The sequence below is a fragment of the Neolamprologus multifasciatus genome, chromosome 18 (assembly GCF_963576455.1).
Source record: "Neolamprologus multifasciatus chromosome 18, fNeoMul1.2, whole genome shotgun sequence".
Lineage (NCBI taxonomy): Eukaryota > Metazoa > Chordata > Actinopteri > Cichliformes > Cichlidae > Neolamprologus > Neolamprologus multifasciatus.
In genome coordinates this window covers 22492151-22518231 of record NC_140456.1, presented here as the reverse complement: position 1 = coordinate 22518231, position 26081 = coordinate 22492151, and the positions used below count along the sequence as shown (strand labels likewise).

The following is a 26081-nucleotide window of genomic DNA, read 5'->3' as shown; positions in this document are numbered from 1 at the left end:
TTCCTTCTTTGTTCATTTCGGTTTATAAATTTCATGAGAAACGTCCAGCAGCACGAGCTATATGGTGGTACACCACATCATGCTGGTTTCATGGCAGGCTAACAGTATCTACTTTCAGACTACCTGCCACACAGAAAGATGTGTGGTGAGAAAATGAAACTGGTGCAGATTTTTATGACTACACTTTGAATCTGTAGTACTTGCTGTTCGCATGGAATACGAGAAAATGTTTGTAAAGTTCTTACATTTTTTAATCAATACATTGCAATCCAACAAAGATCTAAAACAGGTTGGAACCATGTTCTGCATCACCTTCACATACTTCTCTGCCACTCCTGTCGTACAGCACCATAGTTCCACCTTTATATGCTTTCTCTACATCTACAGGTCAACTTCTTCTGACCTTCTCCATCAACACTCTTCACACAGACATTGCATCTGTAGGGCTCCTAGCTTTAACAGCCCTTTTCCATATCTTCATGGTATAGCTCATGAACTTCATCCCTCCGTAGTTCTGTTCTGTAACAACATGATTAATCATTCCTCAAGCATCCTCTCACTCTACAAGATTGTGTTAAACATCCATCCATCCACCCATCCATCCATCCATCCATCCTCTTCTGCTTATCTGGGGCAAGGTCGCAGGGGTAGCAGCCTAAGGACCAGCATGCTTTCATTCTCTTCTTGGCTGCCCTCACTTCCTCCTTACTAATCCTCTCCACTTCCTGATTCACTAACTGCCCTCCACCCATTCTCCTCTCTCACTCATTTTCTTTAATCATGAGCTCCTTAAAGTACTCCTTTCATCTTCTCAACTCACTCTCTTTACATATTAGCACATTTTCATATCTATCCTTAATCACCCTACACTACTGCACGTCCACTCCACCTCAGTCTGTCTGTTTAACTAGCTAATCAACACAACTCCTGTTCTCCACCTTAGTGTTTAGCCTCACATACAGCTCACTATAAGCCTTTGCATTTGCTTTTGTAACCTCTCTTTCTAGCTGTACACCTAGCCATCAAGTCTCATTTTTCCTCTGTCTGGAGGATACACCAAAAACCTTCTTGGCCGTTTTCCTTTCCACTTCAGCTTTCAGAGATTGTCTCAACCCCTCCCTGAACTCTGTGCAACATTCGTCCTACTTCAACTCTACTTCACTTGCTTTCTCTTCTTGATTGATTTTAGAAATCTCTTCTTGATTTCTAAAATCATACATGCTACCATCCAGTGCTACCTAACTCCCCTGACATCTCCTTTCTCTTTCAGGTTGCACTCCCTGGATACGATGTAGTACACCTTGTGAAATATATCTTCATGGCTATGGCTACTTCCATCCTTTTTCCCCAAAATCCACTACCATCTGTCCTTCTGCATTTCCGTTCTTAACACCACATCTACCAACACCTCCTCAAGACCTCTGTTCGCTTCACCAGTGTGTCCACTGAACTCAAATTGTTCCAATCACTGGTCGCTCTCCCCTGAGAACACTCTATTCCAGTTTATTCCAAAATTCCTCTTTGTCTTCTGCCTGACATCCAGGCTGTTGGGCGGGCCTAAAAACATTCAAAATCACCCCTTCAATTTCCAGTTTCAAACTCATGATACGGTATGAGACTTTCTGCACTTCCACAACACTATTTACATGCTTTTCCTTCAAAATTACCTTTACTCCATTTCTCTCCCCATCTACACGATGGTAGAACACATTGAATCCCCCTCTAAAGCTGAGCTCTTGCTCCCCTTCCACCTTGTCTCCTGCAAAAATGATAAATCTACCTTCATTTTGTGCATTATTTCAGAAAGCTCGCTCTCTTCGCCAGTTATATTCCCTACTTTAAAGTCCCGACTCTGTATTCCACTCTCTTGACTGCAGCGTGAGAAATTAATCACAACTTGAAAACATTTAAAACAGTGTCCAATCTTCCCAGAAGTGGACGTCTGAACAATTTCACCCCAAGGTCAAACTGCTCATTTCTCAAAGAGAACTGTCCAGGCCTCAGTCAGCATGTTAAAAGTTCATGACAGGAGGGGTGATGATTTTCTTCACCCTCCGGTGAAGAATTCACAGTGGAGTTCATGTGCAGCCTCAGTTCTGCTCGTAATCAGCACCGCAGTGTGCAGCAAGTGAGCAAAGATGATAGCTACGGCAGACAAGAGCAAGCGAGCAGTCCAATCCCCGATAATACCAGTGATCATGCCGAAGTGGTCCGGCACGGAAGAAGAAGCATGAGGACAATGCTGACCAGACCAAGGTCTTGTTCTCCTCAGATGATCAGCGATGGGCACCAAAAGCCTGAACAGGTTTACCAGTCCACAACAGTGGTCCAGCATCACTCATGCTGTGCGGTTGCTCCCAAATGGGCCTACCCTCTTTCCGTGGCTCGCCATCACTGGGCAGCTCGTTTCTCTAAAGCTAAAGATGCAGCGGATAAAGGAGCTAGCAGTTCGAACCAATCATTACTGCTTGTTTTGCAGTAATTGAACTGGTAGTAAAATCCTCTGTATACTGAAGTATTCTAGAGACAAATGTGAGACCATCTGTCTGACAGATAAACTGGGTTGTGCAACCTAAAAAATATCCAAAGCACAGCAGCAAATTTAACAAAGAATGCCTGAAAAAGAAGACACTTGGAGTGTTGCAATTACCTGGTAAAAGTCCAGACTTCAACTCTGCCGAAATGCTGTGTCAAGACCTTGAGAAAGCTCTGCATAAACAAATACCCACAAACCTCAATGAACTGTAGCAACATTTTAAAGAAGAGTGATGAAATCATACAGAAAATAGCTACTTCCAATTATTGCTGCTAGTAGTGTTTCTACAAGCTATTGAATCGCGGGTTGTAAACTTTCTTTTTCACTTGACAGTAGATTGTAAAGATAAAATGCACCAGAGGAGGCAGCAAATTTCACCAAGCACAAACAGGAAAGCGACGATCCTTGGAAAATATGTGTCAGTGTGTCAGCCCTGATTGTGAAAATGTTTAAGTCATTTTCTGTTGTCAGCAGATGAGCCAGAAACCACCTATGATTTCCCCAAATGCTGTCAAAAGCAGACAGTCACAGCACAACAGCCAAAGACTCCAGGATTCAACATCTGTTTATGAGCATGCACAGATCATTGAAACAGACTGAGAGCTCACCAAGACATCTGCGGGACTTTTTCTACCTTTATTCTGCCTGATGAAACAGCTTCAGGCTCATGAGTTATTTTGTTAACACGTCCTCATCAAAGTGTTTCTATGATGAGGACATGTTTCTGAGGGTGACACTCATGTAAGCCAGACTCCGCACAGTCAATGGGAATTTAACTAGACAGGGCCACAGATTGGTCACAGAATATGTGTGCTTGTGTTTGTGTTTTTGTCACCGTAACCATAATAATGCATGTAATAATCATCATTATAATTCTTTATGCAGCTGTGGTCCCACAGTGAGTTCAAGTTTTAGTGCACAAGTCCAGACAGCAATGGACAGTGAAGTGCTAGTTAGCAGCAGGCAACACACGCAAGAGCCAGGATGTTAGTCATTCTGGCTCCCGGCAACATTTTATACAAAACCGTCATGGTGTGAGTGACTGATTCATAACGTGGGTTTTAAGCTTATACTTCCTGTCAATGATTTTTCAGGGATTATGATGACAAAGCACGAAAAACTAGAAAACTAGAACTAGAAGAATGTTAGAGTTTTTGAGTTAGACTTGGACTTCCACAAAAAAAAGTTGGAGCGGGCTGAAAGTTCATCCAAGGGAAGGGAATTACTGACGAAAAATACTGAGAGTGATCAACTGATTTTATATGGAGTGACTGAAAATGTAATCTGGAAAGGTTTTTTTTTGACGGGCTTAATGGAAATAATGAGAAAACAGATGACAGAGCAGAGAGGCTCAAAGTGTGAGCTTGTCCTTTTACTAGTTAAAGCTATTTTAGGCCCTGCAGCTTGGTTTCAGGAAAGTTTTGCAGTCGCTTTTAAAAAAAGAGTAATCGGCTCCATCCGTCTGGGTCCTCTGTGAACTAAACTGTGATCCTAGGGGAAAGCCTGAAGGTCAGAATTAAATGAGCATTGACCGTGGGCCTCTTTTTTAAATAGAGTGGCTTAATTAGGTAAAATACCTGCAAATCAATGTAGTGCATCCAGACGATTTCCCATTATAACACCCTTTAACATTCATAACAAGATGAGGAACTCTATAAAGCGGAGGAAATGTCGGATTAGATGTAGTTTATCAGTAATTACAGTATGCATTTTGCAGTTATTACATTTTTTGGGGGGAGGGGGCAATCTTGTGATTTTATTAAAAGCTACTTTATGCCTTAAAGATATTATTCTCTAGAACAACGGGAGAAATCTAATATTGCACAGGATATGAAGGGGTTTGATATTTCAGATGCTGTCTGTTGTTCACATTAATTCGTTTGAAATCCCTTTAAGGCCTATCCTGTTTTCACAAAGATATTTCCCAGATCTACTTTGATCTGATATATTTTGTGGATATATTTGCTCCACTAGTCTCATTTTGCTTGATGCACACGGGCCTGTCTGTTGATCCGCTCCTACCTGTCTCTCTCGCTCTGACTCCCTGCATTCGTTTCTGTCTTTCTGGTACTGTTTGAAAGTGCCCTTTACACGTCAGTAGTGAGGCGGGTGGTGCAGGGAGGTGGGGGTTTCCACAGCTCTAACTAGGTCAGTGAAGACACACCCCTTTCTACCCTGGCTGTGCCCCTGTTCCTCTCCCCCTCCTGCTTGTCTCCTTTCCTTTTTCCTCTGCTCCCTGCTGTGACGCAATGCAGACTTTCTGCAAACCTCCCGAAGCTGAAAAACACAGCACAGTCTTCCATTTCATTAACTGACTGACACATCCAACAAAACAGCCGCACAAAAAACAACTTTCATAGATGCCAACCCGGGCAAGATGAATCAGCTGCACCATGTGGACCTTCTAATCGGCCAAAGTTTCAGTGATTTGGCCCGGCTTCTTGTTGTGATTACAGATTACATAATGGTCCGGCATTGCGTAATGTTTGTGGGGGTTGTCAATCTGTGATCAGCCTTTTGCACATTTGGAGGAACAGTGCGGCCACCATAAAGTGTTGTTTGCTTTGGGAACAACATCCTCTTACAGAAAGTCAGCTGGTGCACACCAGTGATATAGCAGATAGAAATGAATGCATTTATCTGCAACTTGTGAAACCCATGACATATTCGGCCTGTTACTTGCGATGTGTCTGACACGTTCTTCGAACAGTTTGGACTGGAAATCACAAAATAAGCACAAGTGCTAACTCCATGTGTTACATAAGTCCAGCCTGTTATGGCACAATCCCGACACTGGATGTCTCCGTTTCTGCTTGCTGTGCTGCAATGAGTCATCTGGGAGGTTATATATGAACTGAATTATCAATCTCACTCATGCCTGATTCCTAAATGTATTTTGGTAAACAACAACCAGGAAATAGATCCTGCTATCTGTAGGTGTAGAGCTGATCTCACAAGCAAGAAAATATCACAAACTCCAGCCAACAACCATAAATGAGCTGCAAAATGAAAAAAAAGATTAATTCACTGATTTTTTTTTTAGCCATAATATGGAGTGACAAAAGCATCGCTCTCCCCTGATTAGATCATTTGAGGCGCTTAGAGAAGCTTGATTTAAGAGAAAGGGAAGCAAGGACCTGATGGGAGTATGGGATGATGAAAGAAAATGGGAGGACAACACTGAGATAAAGCAGCAGAGTGCGATTGTCCAGTAGTGCCCTGCCTGTTGGCACACAGCAGATTTAGGTCATCGGTGATTGAGGAAACACATCACTGTGAGGTGGAAAAGAAACCAGAGAAGAGAAAGAAGTAGCTTCTTTCTATTCACTGAGCTCACTGGCCTTAATTAGCATGGGTGGAAATATCACACTGTTGTCAGCGTCCATGTGCTATTACATGTGCTAATCCATGTGCATTTGGTGTGTGTCTCAGTGTGTGCGCAGTCACAATGAGCTGGGTGTAACTGGGTCAAGTTCACATGGCAAAGCACATTGTTTCATGCTGGAGATAAACACAACCTTGTTGCCATAGTAACCTCTCTTCCCTCTTCCCACAACTTTGCATGCTATACATTTGTCTTTGCATCAGATCTCAGCTGTATTGTTAACACATACACGAGCTACAGATTCAGGACAGTGTGTGACGTCCCACCAAATCCCACTGTTATCAGTTGTGGATCTGAACGAATGCAATCAATCACGGCTGTCGACTGTTTGGATGATGTCTTCTCTAAATCAGAGGTTCCATGAGTAGTACGAGTGCGTCAACACCACAGTGTTCTCCCTCTATTCAAGCATTCGTGGGTGTGGACGTGAACCTGCTTTTGTGAAGAACAAAGAGGAGAGAAACGTGGAAGGGTGGAGGAAAAGGCAGTGAGTGACAGAACGAGAGCTTTGCTGCTGATTGTGTTTGTCAAGACAAGTTCAGACATACTGGAGAAATTTAAACATAGGCTTGTGCGCGTGTGTGTGTGCGTGTGTGGTTAAATCATTTACAAACTCAAATAATGATAGAGAACCTCTCCATGAAGACATGTCTGAATTTAGCAACACGAAAGAAAGACGCGTCCTGTTTAGCAGACACGCTGGTATGCTGCACATGCCACGTTTGCTGGTGAGTGTTTATGTGGGTCAATAATGAAATTCTGATCCACTGAGAAAATCTCAGGATGTTTTTTTTAGAAAGATGAAAACTGCTGGGACAATATCTAGAAATCCAGTAACTGAATAGATATGTGTAAAATAAGACAAATGCCTGTGAAAGTACAGTAAACAAGTTTGGATTTGCTTGTTTAGAGTCACCAGGAAATGCAATTTAATATTAGAACATAAGATATTTACAACTAAATAAGCTAGGCTCTTATGTTGTTGTTATTTGTTTGTTTTTCCTGAGGAAATATACTCAGCATAACCTCATCTAATCTCTTCTATATTAAGTCTGCTTTTTCCCCTCTAGGTGACAGCACATTTCATTGGAAGTGAGCAAATGTTCCAACAAATGAGATCATATTGTATTGCAAATGTCTGTTCATCCATCGATTTTCTTGGAGCCTTTCTTGGATAGGCTGGAGTCTATCACAGCTGTCATCTGGTGAGGGGCTAGGTTCACCCTGTTCAGGTCTCCAGTTTATTACAGGCCTAACACAGATAGACAGATAACCATTTATACAAGCGAATCACCAGTTTACCTAACACGCAGGCCTTTGGACTCTGGCGTAAGCCGGAGTACCTGGAAAGAACCAACATGGATACAGACTCCACACAGAAAGGTCGCAGCCAGCTGCTGCACTCAAACCAGTGCTGCTAACCACTGCACCACAGTGCTCCCTTACTCCACACTTGTTGCATGAATGCTTCAAGTAAAACATTTTGGTTTTTCTTGGTCTTTTCTTTATTTTATAAAAAAATTAGGCACACAAAAAAAGCAGCAACTGACCAGCAAGAAGAAGCTTGAAGCATGAATAACAATTTCCACTTCACTATGTCACACAGTGAAACTCAGTTTGACAATATTTCTTAAGTGATTAAAAACAAGAATAAACCAGAAATTAACCATGAGCATCCAAAGTAAAAACTGAATCGAAAGTTACCCCGAGGTGATGGTGGATTTAGCAAAAGGCTCGAGTTTCTATTACGCAAGCTACAAATCTATCTAGGGCATGAACAAAGACTTCTGTGTTTTCATTATTAACGTTTATTAGAGTCTCACACACACACACAAGATCTTTAACTCTGAAACATCCTGATGCTTACAAGACTATGCAAGACACATACATACACATATATATATATATATATATATATATATATATATATATATATATATATATATATAACTGAATGTCATCTGCATATAAGATGGCATGAAATGGCATTAAAAGGGCTCAAAATGTTTTGATGGGGGGACAGACATAACAGAAACAGAAAACCTTGCAGCACACCACAGGAAAGTGCAGTGAAGAGGGCCTCTACTTAGAACCAGCCACAGAAAAAGATTGCTCAGACAGATATGAAGAGAATGCTACGCCAAAGCAGACCACCAGCCAACCCATCCAGTATCTTGGTCTATCAATCGTAACGTGACAATATGATCAAAATCGAACATTCTGCTGCATCAATATGCATCAAAATGTCACTGGGGATATGTTGTCACGTTTTGGTTTTCAAATGCGGCTTTGTATGCTACAAGCCTTGTGCCGTTGACGCTAGACCTTCAAATCAGATACTGATTGTTTTTTTATTATTGTAGCTGATTATTATACAGGCCACTATAAACAGCATGCCTGAGCTCCCATTACGATGCATGCAAGTCCAGGGAGTGCTGAGGAAGTGCTCGGTGAGATAATCTGTACCTTGTGACCCATGATTGAACTCGCAATATTCATCCTGCAGCCTTTATCAAACTGTGAAGTTGTGCAGGACATGAAAAATGAAACCGATAAGGGGAAACTAGGAGCGAAATGAAGCAGATGCACAAGTGTAAAGCTGTAACAGGAGCTGAAAGGATGAAAAAAAAGAACTGAGAATGACATGTATGAAACATGGAGAAAAAAGTAGATTGTGACAGGAGAGAACAGCGCTTGCACTCTCTCTGACACACTGACCTAGTGACGCAGCAAAGCTCACAGTCCAGATTACAGAGCCGTGGCTTTTTAGAGCGGAGGGGAGGGGGGATTAACGGAGCCTCGAAACAGAAGAAAACAGGGAGCTTAACTGAATGAGGGAAGTAGGGATTACAGCTCAGTGGATCCTGAAATAATCCCAGCCAACTGACTGGCACAGCCCAGCACACACTGAGTGTGTGCATGTGTGTGTGTTTAAATTTCAACCTTCTTGAGGGTGAAAGCATTTCTGTACAAATTAGGAAATGAAAGGGCATGAAGCGGTGAATGTGGTGCATGAAAAATGTTGGTTAAACTGACCCCTGTTTGCAGATAAATGTGTATGAGGAGCTAGACGCGAACGACGGGAGGTGATGCCGCTAACACAAGGAGAGAGAAAGAGAGCGAGATCGCCCATGGGGCCCCATTGAAACCATGTGCAGCCAATCAGTTACAGTTGGTCCCTCGTCCCTACAAAGACTCTTTGATGTGAGAGGACTTTAAATTCAACCCTGGGCAGGCACGAGGTTATACCGGCTTTGATGGCAGTCAGGAGAAACCTTATTCCATTCCTCACAACAAGACAAAAAAGGCTTGCTTGCCTGAGATTCAAAGATTCAGTGGCAAGCACAGATTCAGTAGGTGGTGGAAAAATGTGAAAAATCAATTACTCTGAACTAAAAGCAGCTACACTGTGCTTTTCCATGTGTTGAGCTATAGTTCCCCATCCTACACGTTCTTATACATTATTCAAAGGGCTCTTTCACAGCCTGTTTCATCTCAGAGAGCCAATTTTTCTGCATGCCTCCTTTCTATACCTCTCTGATATAAATATCCATCCATTTATATATGACTTCTGCCGGCCTCCCCATCTGCTCCCTCATCCTGTTATGCCTCTCCTGGCAACCCTCCAAAGTCTTCTCCAGCTCTAAGCTCTTCTTCTTCTTCCGCGCCTCTTCCCCCTTCACCTCTTACTTTATCAACAAAATGTCTGCCACATAAGAGCCAATGCCGAAGCCCCCCTTCGCCTCCCACTAACTCCCTCTCTCTCTCCCTCTTTTTGTCTCTCTTTCTGCTTCCTCTGCTGTCTAACTGAGCAGCACAGCCGTTACGTAAGAGCTAAGGTCAAAGTGTTGCTGCAGTTGTCAAGGGAAACACAGAACGGGGGGGCTTCGGAGGAGATGCACGCACGACGAAAGACGCGAAAAAAGAAAAACTGTGCCACAAAGAAGAGGATATTTAGCGTGAGTGAAGGATTAAAAATACTGAGGAGTTTGAATTTATTTCACGCTGGCTGATACCGATGACGAGGAAGTGACGAGGAAGTGTATAAATAAAAAAGATAACATACGAAAAACGAGGAAGGGGAAGAGGAAAAGGATCTCTGGAGGAAAAAATAAATGACTCTGGACATCTGTATGTGTGTGTTTGTGCGTGTGTGTCTGTGTATAGAGGAAAGGAAGGACACAAAATAAAAATAACAAAATCTGTTGCTGTAGGTGTTCTGTGCTCAGCTGCTCCACTAACCTAGTTTGAGTAATCTCTGCCTTCATGCTGTTTCATAACAGTGATGCCAGCGCATTGCATCATAAGGCCACCCGCTACGGCAACACACACACACACACACACTCCTCCTGCTCCTCCACCCTCCCAGATCCTCATTAACACTCACAGGCTCATACTTTGCAAATCTTTTATTGTTATTAATCAGTTAAAGACAGAGATTTGCTATAACAACCACACAAAGAATCCGTGAAAACAAACGATTCACAAGAGCAACAGAATAACACATGCATCTGCAACAAAAACTTTAAAAAGTCAAAATACTATCCGATGTTGAGACCTGATAGTGAGATTAAATAAATGAGACGCAAATGCGATAACAGGGTTTCTATTGCATGCCCTTGCATGTGCAGTGCAGAAATATGAACACGAAACAGGAACCAGACTTTTGCAAAGCAAACCTGAGGTTACTGAGTCTAAACTTCGCTCAGTTCCACCGAGAATACACTGAGAGATGGTGAGCAATCACTGGGAAAACAGCCAGGAATATTTTCCCATCTATTCTTCCAAATCCAGATGAACACCACTGAGGAACAAAGCTCATCTGAGTGCACAAGCTGAAATAAATACTTTACAGACCCACAAAGTCTATCAGTCCTTGTCACAATAATCTAAATTCACTTTACCCCTCTGTTCCCCCCCCCCCCCCCCCCCCCTCTTTGAGGAGAAAGGTCGCTCATAAATGTTCAGGAATGGGACGAGAACTGCAAAAGGTGACATAAGCACAGAGGCTGAATAGAAGAGGCATTGTACAATTAGGAAACGTTGAGTCAGTGGAGAAATAGCGCGATTGTATTCATGCTTTAAACCGTGAAACCAATATTTGAGGAGCTGGAGTCACTTACTTTATTCTTCAATGAGCACCCAACTGATTATTAGTTTATCAGCTTGAACATCAAGCTTGTTTCCAGGAGAAATATTCACTTTGAGCCTTTCATTTTTGCATTTCATTGAGGCCACATTTCCATACACCATTAACGCAAATCTGGAAAATATGCAACAAATGGTGTGTGTGTGTAGGGGGGGAGTACTCTCTGGTATACAACAGCCTTTTGATAGCATCATGACGCTTGTTTACATCTTCAGCAAGAGCCTGATTAGACAGGTATTAAATTTACATTAATTTATAGGTCACAACCTGTGCTGTTACAGTAAATTATGTCTTATATGAGGGGAAACAGTGTGTTAAAGCAGAACTGACTGCAGGTTTAATTGCCTTCCTTTTCCCTGCTGGATGGTAATAATATTTATTTCTCACACTATAACTGTGTGCTGTCAGGAGTCGGGGGGGGCAACTAGTGAATCAAACGCCAAGCCACCTTAAACGCGCTCCCGACTGCGCGTCCCCGCGAGAGCTGAGAGAGGAGCTGTCGGCAGTGAGATCATGTGAGAGTCCACGCTTGGAGAAAGTAGGTTAGCAGGGTAGACTGAGAGGAAAGCAGGCGGAGAAGTCACAGAGGCAAAAAGGGGGGGTCCGAGCGCCGCTCTTCCACCGTGGGACTATTCTGTCAAGAAGAAGGAGGAAAAAAAAAACTTGATCCAAATCTATTCACCAGTGCGCGGAGACAGTTACGATGCGAACCAAAGCGACTTCGTACACTCTTTTATTTTCCCCGGACTTTACCGAGCGATAAAAAAGAAGAGTTTCGGATAGCTTTTTTTTTTCTTTCCCCTGCCGTGGTTTGCGAAAGCTGCCTGCAGCTGGGACGAAGTTAATATTTACTGAGTCCGTTGACTCTGGCTCCAGCGCCGTATTCCCCTCTCTCACCACTGTCACTTACAGTAAACCCATGTAGTCCAGTCTTCGTCGTTCTTTCCAGAAATAAGAAAACACCAAAATGAGAGGTAAGTTTACTTCTTTTCTTTTTTTAAATGTCACAATAAATGCGTGAGTTTTTGGGGGATGAACTTGTATTTTGTGGTTATGTACGGGCTGGAACAGCCACATGTGTGCGCACAGAGATTTAGGAGTGCGCCTGTTTTCCTCTCGGTTCGGGTTAATCCCTCATGACTGGATTATAGGCGCACAGAGCTGCACGCCAAACGCTAAAGGACGCAGCGCTGGAGGCATGGCGTTCACTCGTGACAAATGCTAAATGTTATACATGTTTACTTTTCTTTCTTTCTTTTTTCCTATGCATCTGCTTATTATGATAACATCAGACTAAGTCCTAAATGCACACATGCGCATTTGTGCTTTGTAACTTGTACAGTGACAGACCTTGCAAACCTACCTTTTTAAATAAATAAATAAATAAGAAAACTTAGAAGTGTGAGCGCGATCTCACCTGAGACTCCTGCAAATTTTGCCAGGGCGTCCATGTTGGGGTTATGCAATGAGGAGAGGGAGGGGCGTGGAAGGAGGATGTTGTTAACCAAAACTAGAATTATGTAATCGAGATGTTATTTGACCTTATCAGGTGTCTAATCGGCTAAACTAAAGCTTAAATAGGCCACATTTAGCAATAATCACGCAATCGAACATCATAATAATAATAAATTAAGACATAATCTTGAATTTGTAAACTTATAACCATATATTTTGTTAATATTTCCATATATTTGAAAAATAAAAGAGCCCTTCAATTGCGCGTGTTTTCGTGGTTTGTTTTTTTTTGCAGCTGATGTTACAACACGGATCTGAGCGGCAGTTTGTGTAGTTGTGTTATTGTTGTGATGCGGTGGCTGTGGCAGCATGGCCGACTGTGTGAGCGTACAGAGGGAGACGGACCTGGCTGTTCCACTGACCTAGTTATGTCACCCAACGTTATACAGCACTCACAGCGGAAGGAGGGGAAGCGGCTCCGGGAAGCGTCGTGCCGCCCGGACGTGCGGCTTCAAGTGCGGTTACAGGCTCGATGTTCACGGTGTCGCTCCCTGACACAGGCTGAACTTGAACTTGGCCTTGGCCTGGGAAGAGGGCAGCTCCAAGTGATAAAGGGAAGAGGCTTTTATAGTGAAATACTAAAGATGGTTAGATACGATTTCACATGAAATCAAACTAGTTCTCAGATTTGCAAAAAATGCAAATCACTTTCATATGATTTTTTTTTACTCGTTGGAAAGAGGCAGCATATGAGACAACCCCCTCCAATTACAGTGGTTTTAAAGAGGCTGATAGTGTTCTGATGGTTGGATCTGTTTATGTTTGGCAATTTGGGAGTTTTGGCCAGAGCAAGGATTACAATCTATCATGTACAGGAAAGGAGATTACCTGCAAGGAGTTTGGGGGGTTTTTTTGGCAGGGGAAGAAAGATAGTTTTCTCTCTCTCTTGTACTTAAAAGATAGAGAGGTGGGGAGGTAGGGAAGGGGGGCATCTGGTGGAGGGAGGTTCCCTTTCTGGCAGGATATTCAAATGTAAACAATCCACAGCCCTTTCTTAGTTGGCTGCACTCAAAATGTAGTTTAGTCACACAACCTGTCGTGTCCTCACTGGAAAAGCACATCAGCATTTTTTGCTTTTTTAATCCCATCTTGAATCGTTTTGGTTTCAGAGTGTTGAGTCATTCCAAATGTTTAGGCATGCAGATGGGCTCTGGCCTGTTGTGATGTCTGGACTTCTGACACTTCCTCTCATTTGCTGCACTAGACAGCACTTCTACAAAATGTGTTCCACTTATTTATAACCTAGCAGACAGTGAAAGATCACAAGACTCGTGTCATAAGCTGACAGCCAGTGTAGGAGGTCTGTTCTAATCTCTCCCAAGTGGGGCCTCAACTTGGGCTTCCACTTGCTTGTTTTTGCATCTTTTTAAATAAAGTAAGCTAAATGCACGGGTGGCCAGATTGTATATGTTAATTTAATGCATGCTGCAGTCTCAAGTTCTTGTGTTTTAAGTTGTATTATTCTAAGAGAGCTAATATATATATTATAATCTCTGATATATATATATGTATATATATGTATATATATGTATGTATATGTGTATATATATATATATATATATATATATATATATATATATATATATATATATATATATATATTGTTTAAGACGGTTCCAATGTAATGTAGTTCCAATGCAACAAGGAACAGTCACAGTGGACTGTTGTTATACAGCTCTGTGAAACACTGTAAGCCTACACCCAACCAATTAGAAAGCATGATACAACAAGCACTTCAGTGTTTCCAGTATGTACAGTATAGAGCTCCAGCACAAGCCCTCCACCTTTTGTTGAAGGTATTTTCTGCCAGTCATTATGAGTAGGTAGCAAAGAATTAAAGGCACGCCGCCTTTTATAAAGACTAGGATCAATCTTAGTGTATCACTTGTTATTTTAACCCTTATAATGAACCGAAACAAACAAATTGTCCTCCTTATAATTTCGTTTTTATGATTATATCATCGAGAAGTGGCATGTGTGCGTGTGTTCTTACACGTATGTCTTAGGGAACATGTGGAAGGTAAAAATTTAGCTTTCTCTTTTATTAAGCTACTGACACACTGACATACTGACCATTTGACCCGTAAGGCAGGCGGCTCCTGGGTGAATTACTGACTGTTTGTTCCTCGTTAGATGCAGAGAAGTGAACTGCTGGAAGCTCAAAGCCAGTGATTTTATTTCCTGTTTCTCTCTTTGCCTCTCCATACCCCACCCCTACTGAATTAGCCTCTTTAGAGATAACAAGGTTACACATTTAGCTGCCTGATAAACACTGTGAGGCCAACGTGTTTGCCTGAACCGTTAAAGAGTCTGTTCCCTGTTTATTTTGTGCAAAAGGTATGGGTGCGCCAAAGTCCTAGAGACGAAACACCTGCCGTACTCAAACAATACTCTGCGTTTGCCATTTGCGTCATTTCTCATCATTTGTTACTAAGTTAAAGTGTCACCCAGTAATAAAGCTACAGGATATATGAGCTATGTTAGCGAGAAGAAGAACTACCTTTATCCTTTTGGAGAGCTGGCTGTCTGAAGAGTGCTAAAGGTCACATACTTCAGACTAGTTTTCAGGGTTAAAAGTACATGTTTGGGTTTTTTTGCAGTTTAGTGTGGCCACTGTTGCTGTGTCGCTACCAGCATTTCAAGCAGCTGAATTTTTATCAGGTAGTTAGCTAACAGCAATAATTCTGTAAAGATTAGCCAAATATCTGACATCTGAATATCTCTTAATCACTAAAGGCACAAAAGTCTGCAAAAATTAGGACAAAATGGCTTCTAATACATGCATGGGCTTCATAGTCTTTAATCATGGTTAAAAATAATACTTTTACAGTGTTGGTCCAAAATCTAAATGCGTCAATTTGAGGGGGCATTTTTCACCATCCTATCACTACTGGTGTTTTTACGTCAAACATTAACCAGCCAATCAGAAGAAAGTTAACCAGTAATTAAAATAGCTGCTATTTGAAAACCTATTTTTCCACCGACCGCTTCTTTTGTAAGGCATGCCTCTTAATTTTCTGTATAGATTTTTTTCCCTATCTAATCAGTTTAACTACATGGCTGTTCCTTATTCAGAGCGACTTTAAAACAGGGGAACATAGAGTAGATGCATCTGTTTCTGTCTCTGGTTTTTCTTGGATGTCTGCACAGATTCAGAAAAGAGGCCCATGAAAGTATGTATGTGTGGTTGTAGCAACAGGGGTGGCTGGCTGGGCATCTGTGTTATTCTGGCTCTCAGCACAGGACAGGAATAGAAGCAGAAGCTCAATGTCAAAGACCTGGGAGATGAGTGGGGGCTGAATAACTGACATTCAAGTTCAGAAATGGTATGGTTTGCATGGACAGCAGCCAGGGACAGGAAGAGAGGGCAATCACAGTTCTAGCAAATGTAGTTTATCTTTAATATAAAAGCAAGGTGAAGCCCTAATTAATCCATACAGAAGTAGGAGAAAACTGTGAAGGCCTGTGTTGGATATTAGGTAATGTGCAGTTTGTCTAGGCCTGCTATCGTTGCCTTTCTTGTTAAATTTGGCTGTTATGTAACCAAGCCAGTTTGCTAATGCAGGCCACAAGCCTTCAGGGAAATGTTTTATGGCGAAGTCTGAGCATTGTTCAGCTCCACCTTAAAACTGCTCCGCAGCGCCGGGATCGCGCTCGCCTCCCTCTCCCCCTGCAGTGGGAAAGTGTGTCAGTAGGACAGACCGTCCACATGGGCTGACAGGCTACATCGCCCGAGTGACGTATGACTCAGCCAATACCAAGAAGCTGCTAATGCAGCTCAGCCAGTGGGAGAAAGAGAGTCTGAGCAGGGCGGGTTGTCAGTGTTGCTAGAGTGAGCGTGCTGAATGAGTGTTGTTAGGAATGCTCACAGACAGGAGTTATATAATCGTGAGATGAGGGAGGGGTGGAGGGGAACCTGAGAGAAAGAGGAGAAGAAGGAAGGAAGGGAGGGAGGGAGGGTGATATTTTTCCATTGCATGTCTGCAGCTGCCTTGATCAGTTGGAGTGTTTCAGTCAACAGTTTTAGAGAAGAGACAGCCTACTGTGTCATTAGAAAAAGAAGTGGAAAGTTGTGTTTTCCAGTACCTAAGAGTGCAACAATTCCTTCTCAATCCCTAAGTGCTTTTCCATACGTGATCCTCGCAGCACAAAGGGTGAATTTGTAAATCAATCTAGGATAGTACAGGCCGAAAACCTCTGCTGTAACTATCATATGATATAGAGCTTGTTGTCTTTACCACGACCTAAAGAGAATGAGTCTTTGTGTATGTGTCATATGTGCAAGTGTCATGTGATTTCATATGTGGTTGTGAACTCTGTTCCCTCATGGGGGCCATTTACAGGGTGCAGACAAACACAGTTTATGGCAAGTTCTCATATACACTGTGCTAATTGTGGGACGGTTTGTTTATGGGGTTGTTGACATTAAACAAATAATCGATGCCAGTGCTACATAGTGGAGATCACTCAGTGGACTAATTACAAGATGTGTTTTTGAGTGGTCTGGGTCAACGTCAAAATACGGTAATAATTTCTTACCAATACATCATTGTTTTCAGTTAATCATATGGTGTACCGAGCAGTTTACAACACAAAGAAGTTCAGAGATCAGAAGGCATAAAAGTGGTGCGTTTGCGCGGTCTAATGGCTAAATTTGTGCCTGGTTTAGGGAACAGAGATGTAGGAGTAGCTTTAATTGTATTAAGCTGATTTAATTTGAGAGTGAAACTAAAACTTTTCCAGATTTTGAACAGTTGTAGGGCTGTGTGGGCAACAGATGTCGGACTCCAGTTTCCTAAAAATAAGGAAATTATTTAGGAGAAAGGAAAGCCAGCACAAAACAGCATTTGTTTGCCAAATATGGACTTGTATGAAACTATTTTTGTAAGTCTTACTAAATATTTTTCTTCCTGTTTTTGTGTTGTGTGTTTGGATGTTAAAGCCAAAGTATGACTGGATATGTAGTCTGCAAGCCTAATGTGAAGCACATTTTGAGACACATTAAGGAGCAGTTTTCTGACCTCTCCTCCATGTTTCTTTTCATCAATGCAGCTCAGATCGAGGTCATCCCCTGTAAGATCTGCGGGGACAAGTCCTCAGGAATCCACTATGGAGTCATCACCTGTGAAGGCTGCAAGGTGAGCCGAGAGTAACGCCTTGGTATCAAATCTCACTTTAACCAAGCTGTTTTATCGAACGTTTGCATCTCATTCGCAGTGTCTGTATTTTGTCTTCTTGTGTGTGTTTAGGGTTTCTTCCGTCGCAGCCAGCAGAACAATGCCATGTACTCTTGTTCCCGTCAGAGGAACTGCCTGATTGACCGAACCAACCGTAACCGCTGCCAGCACTGCCGCCTACAGAAATGTCTGGCTTTGGGCATGAGCCGAGATGGTAAAAAAAAAATACACGCAAAAACCATGCACTTCATCCACCTTACTAACTTCCTCAGTCTTTAAACTTTTAACAGTCATCACGACCTATTTGGTTAATCTGAGACTTGCTTAAATAAGGGAAGTAAAGAGATATGTGTGTATTCAGTGACATGTAAGGCGTGTGGGTGTCATCGGTTTCAAAGCTGATGCCAGAGGAATTTGAAGACCTCACCAGTAAAGATCAAGATCAGCTGTTGTAAGAGGGTTGGTCACATATAGGCCTGTTCTGTGGGTTGCAGAAAGAAGACAAATATTATGTGTCTGCTACCCAGGGCTGGGTAATACAGTGCTCATATATAGAAATTGGGGATTCAAAGTGAGGTAAGATATCCTACAATTAGACTGAAGAAGAAATGTTTACACAAGCTCTTGAATTAACCTAAAAAAAATTTTTTGAAAGTGCAATATCCTTTTATCTTTTCAACAGAACTTTATTTAAGCTTTTATATTTGCTATTTTATTATATTCTTATAATGGAATGAATGATGAGTTGAACTCCATTTTCACTGTGCAGCAACATAAAATAATCTTTATCTGTATCTTAGCTTAAACGTGACAGTCAATCACATACTGTACATTTAGCCAAGCAATAAAGCAAGCCGTCACCTGTAAAATGTATTTGTTTGTCTACTATAATGAAAGTATTTCTGTTTTGCAGCGGTGAAGTTCGGCCGTATGTCAAAGAAGCAGCGCGACAGCCTCTACGCTGAGGTTCAGAAGCACCAGAAGTCCCAAGAGTGTGTGGGGTCTGGAAGCGGGGGCTCTGCCACTCTCTCCTTACCCAGGGAAGATGGAGTCTGTGGCAGCGGTGGGGAAGATGGCGAAGAGGGTTTGAGCAGGTCCTACAGCAGCGGTGGCTCCAGCTCCACCCTCAGTGACCTGGATGACATTGCCGCGCTTCCTGACCTGTTTGACCTGCCGTTAACACCCGAGGAGGCCAGCGAATACTGCAGCCTGGAGCTGCTCGGAGGCGGAGGAGCCAGTGCCGGGAACACCTCCAACTCATCGTCTTCTTCTTCCACTTCCTCGTCTTTGTCCAATCAGAATTCCCCACAGCAGACCATACTGGATGGCGCGGACAGTAATGGCATCCAGCTCCTGCACTCTCACACACATTCGCTTCTGGGAAACACACATGCACTGCTGGACCAGCTGCCTGATGACTGCTCAATAACAGACCTTGGTGAGTGCTGAATATAATAAACAACAAAAAAAGTTCTTGTTATTCACCCGTAAACCCGTGTGTACAGGAGTACCTCAAAATGTCAAATAGCGGTGGCTGATGTGTAACAGGACTTTATTTGACAGGATGTAATAAAAGAGAAGAGTGATTTAGAAGTCCGTATTTTCCTAGTGCATGCTTTTCATGCAACGTTAATATGTCTTTCAGCCGTTTGACATTCAGTCACTCTTAATGGTTGGTGAAGCTTATAACTGATTCTGGTTAAGCAAAGCAGAGTCAGTCTGGATCATTATTTCAAGTAAAATATGCAGGCTTTGCTTTGAGAATTGACAGTGAAATGCTAAAAGTATTTCTTTGTCAACAAGCAAAAGGGTTGAGCAATAAGTATAATATACTACATGAAAAAATAGTTAACAGCAAAAAAAATCATATTCAATTCAAGGACAAGGACATGGTTCATCAAAAGGTTGATTCAATAAAAGGAATCTGAGTCATACATGCTAAATCTAAAAGCAAAGAACGTTGGCAAGTGTTATAAAGAACACAAAAAATGATAATAGTCAAACTATGTAGTACATCATCTCTCCAAAAACGGCAACAGATGAAGGGATGGGTGTGTTTCGGGTCTCTGGAGACCTTGAGAGTGAACACATTTCACTTTACAGGTGTTGCAACAACAGACTGTGAGGAATTAAATGGGGTTTTGGGGAAACTTTTAAATCAACCAAAAAAACCACTTGTGAATAATAAATGCAGGCGGTGGCAAAATGACAAACGGCTGAGGAAATGAGCCATTAACACTCCTGTCAGGGTCAGTCAGCAGTAACAGCAGAGTGGTGCAAAGCATCTAGTAATTCAAGGTCACATGGCCATGGTCTGTAGATGTGTAAACAATACCAGTGTTACACTGTAACTCTGCTGAGCTCAATGCTGTCTTTCCAAAGCGCAAAATCGGTGCTACCGCAAATAAACAGCACTGATTGTGTGTGTATATACCTGTTTTGTCTTACAGAGCACATCACTCAGAGTATTGTTAAGTCGCACTTGGAAACGTGTCAGTACAGCGCCGAAGATATGAAGAGATTCAACTATGTACAATATACACCTGAAGAAATGCGTACTTTTCAGAACAAGGTAAATAATCCGCCCTCATGAAGATCATAAGGAAAAGGGAAAAAAAGACCTAAACCAAGAAGACTGATCCTATTAATGAGCATGGGTTATATAGGCAAAGCGTGATGGAGCTTATTCTTCAGTGGCATACACCCCCAGTCCTCATCTAAAACTCACAGTAAGCCACACTGTTGCTTGGCATGTTCTTAACCGTGAACATCCATATTGTGGTTTTATGAGTCAGTCGGAAAATTAGAAAGACACATGTGTCCATAAGCTGTACTGTAATATGCATGTTTTTCTATACTTAACAGAAAAACAAAACTATTTACATCTATATTGATATTTGGGCATCAATGATCGTATTTCTTTTTAATGGGAGGCTAGGCATCAGAATATCCAAAAGAAGACTATCACATTAATATTCTGACATTGATGAACTTTTAGAACTTAAATCTCCTCTTTCTTGCACACTTTGCTTTTCAGTCTGCTGAGTGGATGTGGCAGCAGTGTGCACACCACATTACCAACGCAATCCAATACGTTGTGGAGTTTGCCAAACGTATTGCAGGCTTCATGGATCTGTGTCAGAACGATCAGATCATTTTGCTGAAAGCAGGTTAGTGCACAGTCTATGAAAGCGCAAATACTCTGTTCACTGAGTTTGTTCTTCGTAAGTAAACAAAGGCTGAAACCTGCTAACTGTGATTCCTTCTGCTTTGTTTTTTTTTGTCTCCAACTCTACCTTTGCCTTTTGTTTTAACTACCCGTTCGTATGTTTGAATAAACTATACGCTCCTGATCTGAACACTGTACCGAACACATCAAATTGCACAATCCTGGGGGGAAAAAAACCCAAAACATAAATTTATGTTACCTGAATACCTGCATATATCTGACAATGCATTTCTGTAAATGTTTTGAACTTTTTAAAACACTTTAAAACTGTTCAAAAATGTCTTATATATGCCGTCCTTCAATCTGGGTCAAAATTGCTTACATCTTGTTGTTTGTTTTGTACGTTGGGCTTTTTCTATCCTCCCCTCCTTCTTTCTTCTGTCTCCATCTTTTTTGCTCTATCTGTGGCTGCGTTTTTAGGCTGCCTGGAGGTCCTCCTTATACGTATGTGCCGAGCGTTCAACAGCAGCAACAACACCATTTTCTTCAATGGAAAATTTGCTTCAGCACAGTTCTTCAAAGCACTAGGTGAGTATCAGAGCATTAAAAACAATACAATAAATGTCCGAAATATCACATTTCTTTTTCTTTATGCAAGGTTTATAATCAAACACCTGTTCTAAATGCAATATGCAAATCTACCATTAGTGCATTCAAAACTGCCAGTGATCCCATTGTAAGAAATACAGCCAACACCTCTATACCTGTTACCTAAACCCTACATTGATCAACACAAACCATTATTATAAATGACATAACAGTCATAACTGTCACTGTAAGGCTTTTTCTCTAAGATAGTTATTTCTCTTTTATTCTTATCAGCAGCAATTCGTCACAACGAGAACAGATATTAACGTTAATTAGGGCTAATTGAAACCCTGCAGATGGATTTTCCAATTTTTGCCTCATTTTTGCCTCTGCGGTATCACCGGTGCGCTCTAACAGAAGAAAAATCAACTTTAAAAACAGCAATGAGCTGTTTGATGAACTCATTTAAAGGAATGCTGCTCAGGTCTCATTTTAAAAGACAGATTGGTCAGTGGGGAAGGATTTTCCCTTTTCTCAAACACTTCTAAGAAATCAGATACACAGTAATCTGAGTAAGAAAGCAGCTCATTTAACTGTTATGAAATTTCCAAATCAGGAAGAGAGACAGAGATCTTCAATCTCCATGCATGTCCTGTTTCTCTAAGCAGTGCTATCTTTATGATTATTATTTCTGACAATTAACTTATCAAACACAATGCATGTGTGCAGGCTGTGATGATCTCGTCAGTGCAGTGTTTGACCTGGGGAAAGGACTCTGCCGTCTACAGCTGTCCGACGACGAGATGGCTCTCTTTAGCGCTGCTGTCCTTCTAACGCCGGGTGATTATCTTTCATGCACATCCCCTTGTCACTCATAGACACTTATAAAAGCAAACAAGCTTGGAAAGAGCTACACATTGGACTGCAAAATAATAGTGATAATCAGAAAGCAGGCTTCAGTTACATTTATGTATTAGTTTTGCTTTAGATGTTTATTCTAAATGCAATACTGATTATTAAGCTAACTTGCAATAAAAAACCTTAATTTGGTTTCATGCATCAGCTTCAGCATCACATTTGTGGGTTGCTCGGATGACAAAAGCGTAGAACAGTTTCATGACATAATTGCATAAATGAAGCTTTAATCTACCTTATTTATAGTTTCCTGGGGATATATACAGTATCAGGCTGGGAGAGAAGGTGTAGAAATCCTGACACTTGATGTTTCTATTCGATTGGAATTGTGTCAGCTAGCCCTCACATCTCTATCAAGGCTTTAGTTTAAAATCTCATCTTTAGAACCTACACTGTAGGTGGCTAATATCTAAATGTCATCTCTGTAGATCGACCCTGGCTGACAGAAGGGCAGAAGGTTCAGAAACTCCAGGAGAAAGTCTATCTGGCTCTGCAGCACAGTCTACAAAAGAGTGGCGCATCTGACGAGAAACTGGACAATGTAAGGTTAAGCAAACGTTACCCTTTTTAAACACACACAGTTACGTATTCACATGTTTACCCTTGTATTTTTTTCATCCCCACAGATGCTGTCCAGGCTGCCTGTAATGAAGTCCATCTGTAACCTCCACATTGATAAACTGGAGTTTTTCCGTTTGGTCCACCCAGAGACAGCCTACAGTTTCCCACCACTGTACCGGGAAGTGTTTGGCAGCGAGATATCTCTGCCGGACTCCACCGACAGCTAGACAGGCAGTTAGGCAAAAGACAGAGAGAAAGAGAGAGAAAGTGTATTAAGATGTAGGGAAGCAAAAAAAAAAGAAAGAGAGAGACAGAGAAGGGTAAGGATTTTTAAGATCCACAACCAGCAGTTAAGAGACAATCCAGGACTTTAAATTCTCCGTCTCCCATGATCCCAAAGTAGTCCTCCACTTTCCCAGCAGGCAAAAGCACCTTACACTACAGACCACACATGCTCACGGTCCTCTGCATATTGTAGCATTAACAACACACTTATGGGTGTAGTAGTAATAATAATAATAATAATGATAATAATACCACAGCAGCCCACTAAGCATGTAACAGCTGCAAGCTCTAACACATGTTCAGCATGTGATCCACTGCAGATCACCCAACCATTTATGAATGTACCTCATCAATAAGCACAAAAAATAAAAAATTAAAAAAAAATCAATAAGCACCAGTGCACAAGCGAGAAACAAACAACAGAGAATGTACAACCCTGCCACTTTCGAGACAGAGTTTTACAAATAGCGTTTGTATAAAGTTGCGTGAAGTAACAAGTCTCCCTGTTCTTGCAGCTCTTAGTCGATATTCATGCATCTCAGTATGGTACGTCCGCGTATTCATACAGACAGCATCCTTGTACTGACCATCACTTAGGGACCAAGATCTTGAGTCAAAATTTGTGGGGGTTTTTCTCCATGACTCACAACTTCGGCTGAACTCAAAAAGCTAAGTACCAGTTTCACTCACTTATTTAGACAGTGTTTGGTGCTGCCTTTTTGTAGGCTCTTGTAATGCAATGACAAACCTCAGTCCCACGCACCCCCTTCCTTGTAAATGCCACTTAGTGACAGGACATAATGAAATTATCTTTAATTTATATACACATTTATAAAAGAAATATTTTAAATAAGAATGTAAATAGATAATAGTATATAAGTGTATGGAGAGAGTTAGAATGTGTGAGTTCCGTTTGGCATGAGAGGGAGAGAGAAGAGGATAGCAAGACGTGAGAGGATTTTTTTTTTTTTTTTTAATGGATGGATATGTGAGGAGAACTGATATTTGGACTGGAATTATTTTTTTTTTTTTGCCTGGATGATTTTTCCTCTCCTGACAATACTCTCAGGTTTGCACGGCAACCAACAACCCCAATTGGGCAAAGGCGCGGCCGTCACCCCAAGCGATGGGTTGGACATTTGCTGCAGATGCAACACAGCAGGGGAGGCGGTGTTCTCGAACTTAACGAAACAAACATTGTTTTGAATTTGAACTGTCAGCTTTCGGTTTGCACTGTGGCGTCCTGTCCCTCCGCCCTCCCCTCTGCCTAAAAAGACAAGAGGATAAACAGTAAGGAAACGAGAATGCAAAAAGGCAACTGACGACTTCAGGAACTGCATAACACAAGCGGACAGACCAGGACTGCCCACCTGTTTCTAACCAGCAGTCAGTACACAGCTAAACTGTCTTCACTCACAGTGTTTCAGGTGGTTAAAGGCCGGGATAACGATGGTCCATAATATGTATCATTAACCTTCTTTGCTGGTTGGTGCAACTGTATTATTTTGTACATTTGCTGTTCCTCTCTCCTCCTGTAGTCCCAAACCCGACACTTGTCTTATTACGAAGCACTTATACTTTTCCTCGTTCTCATTGGACACTAGTCTAAGGCCAGACAGAGCTACCAGCTGCCCCCCTGAGTTGGGCTTCAATGCCAGTTAAGACTTCATTTAATCTGTTGAGCTATTTGTATCTTTTGTTAGAAGCCTGTCACACAAAAGTCACCCATAACTGTTTACATTTTTGATGTACATAAATAACACACGTTCTAAAGGTTCTATTTTAGCATAGAGATGGGGATAAATGTCTTACGATGGGCGATGGTTGTCGAGCAGAGTCCGAGGACCTGCTGCCTGCTGCTCAGGGAGCTAGCTGTGATCTCCTGTCCCTTTATTACCGGTGTCGTCTTTTAGCCTTGTACTCCTCACACCTTTGCACCTAAGATGAAACGCATAACCATAATCACTGTGGACGTAAGTTATTTTTGTGAATGTTACTCACAAAGTGTCAAAGCCCTTCCCGTTTGTCCTAATATTGTAACTTTAAATTTAAGATGCATAGGATTACAAAAAATAAATAAAGTAAATAAGTTAGAGTTCAGGATGAATTTTGTTATCGGGGTTTAATGTTTCTTTTGCTGTGATTTTCATTTGTTTGTCTTTTCTCCACATTTTTTTTCTTTACGTGTCTCCACTTTCGTCTTGTAAAGTCAGTGATCTATTTTTTTTTAATTGAAGAAAGAAAACGTCAAACAAAAAAAATGTTTGTCTCCCTTCTCTTTCCCTGTATGACAAAATGTACAAGAGGTATATTACTAGTCCAAGAGTCACACAGCTCGATATACAGTATATTGTTGTCCAATGGGATACATTATATGTGGTTTTAAGAATGTAATAAATTGTTTCTTTTTCTTTTGAAGTGTTTGTGTAATTTATTTGCTTTTGTGTCAATTTATACAGGTCAATGCAAAAAAAATATAGGCAAATGTATAGGCGGTTCTCCACTGTACAGCATTATCAGGTAGGTTTCAGACTGGTCCCAAATTCATGCTTCTGTGACCCCCAACGCCAGACAGTGGGAGTTGTGAAGCGCTGTCTTCACCAGATGGTCTGATCCCCACAGACCCTTGATCACCATATAAGGGAGATAGACTGGGATTACATGAATGTAAAGAAGCAATCCAGACAGCCTAAATCCACAGAAGAGTCATGGTGAGCTCACCAAGATGCAAGAATGTGCTGGTGTAAGGTTAATTTGCGTATATAAAAAAAAAAGTGTAATTTGCCACTTAAAAAAAAATA

The 26081-nt window shown here is 41.6% G+C and overlaps 1 protein-coding gene across 2 annotated transcripts; it reads left to right on the top strand.

Moving 5' to 3' along the window:
• The first annotated feature begins 11557 nt into the window (after window positions 1-11557).
• LOC146497911 (nuclear receptor ROR-beta-like) lies at window positions 11558-25698 on the top strand. Of its 2 annotated transcripts, XM_085142018.1 has the most exons (10): window positions 11558-12044; window positions 17638-17723; window positions 17835-17976; window positions 18676-19200; window positions 20213-20334; window positions 20800-20932; window positions 21412-21519; window positions 22249-22359; window positions 22863-22975; window positions 23061-25698. In XM_085142018.1, exons 1-10 carry the CDS (start codon window positions 12038-12040, stop codon window positions 23220-23222), a joined length of 1509 nt encoding a protein of 502 aa, XP_084998144.1. In that variant the 5' UTR covers window positions 11558-12037; the 3' UTR covers window positions 23223-25698. The 2 variants fall into 2 exon arrangements, with proteins under 2 accessions (XP_084998144.1, XP_084998143.1); XM_085142017.1 differs by lacking the exon at window positions 11558-12044 and having other exon boundaries at window positions 16550-17723.
• Window positions 25699-26081: the final 383 nt, after the last annotated feature.

Excerpts from the sequence above, each read along its gene's own strand:
- LOC146497911 (XM_085142017.1), top strand. The coding sequence starts at position 17,535 with ATGACTGGATATGTAGTCTGCAAGCCTAATGTGAAGCACATTTTGAGA. Across the intron at positions 17,977-18,675 it reads TTTGGGCATGAGCCGAGATG|CGGTGAAGTTCGGCCGTATG; the intron begins GTAAAAAAAAAA and ends TCTGTTTTGCAG. Across the intron at positions 21,520-22,248 it reads ACAGTTCTTCAAAGCACTAG|GCTGTGATGATCTCGTCAGT; the intron begins GTGAGTATCAGA and ends GCATGTGTGCAG.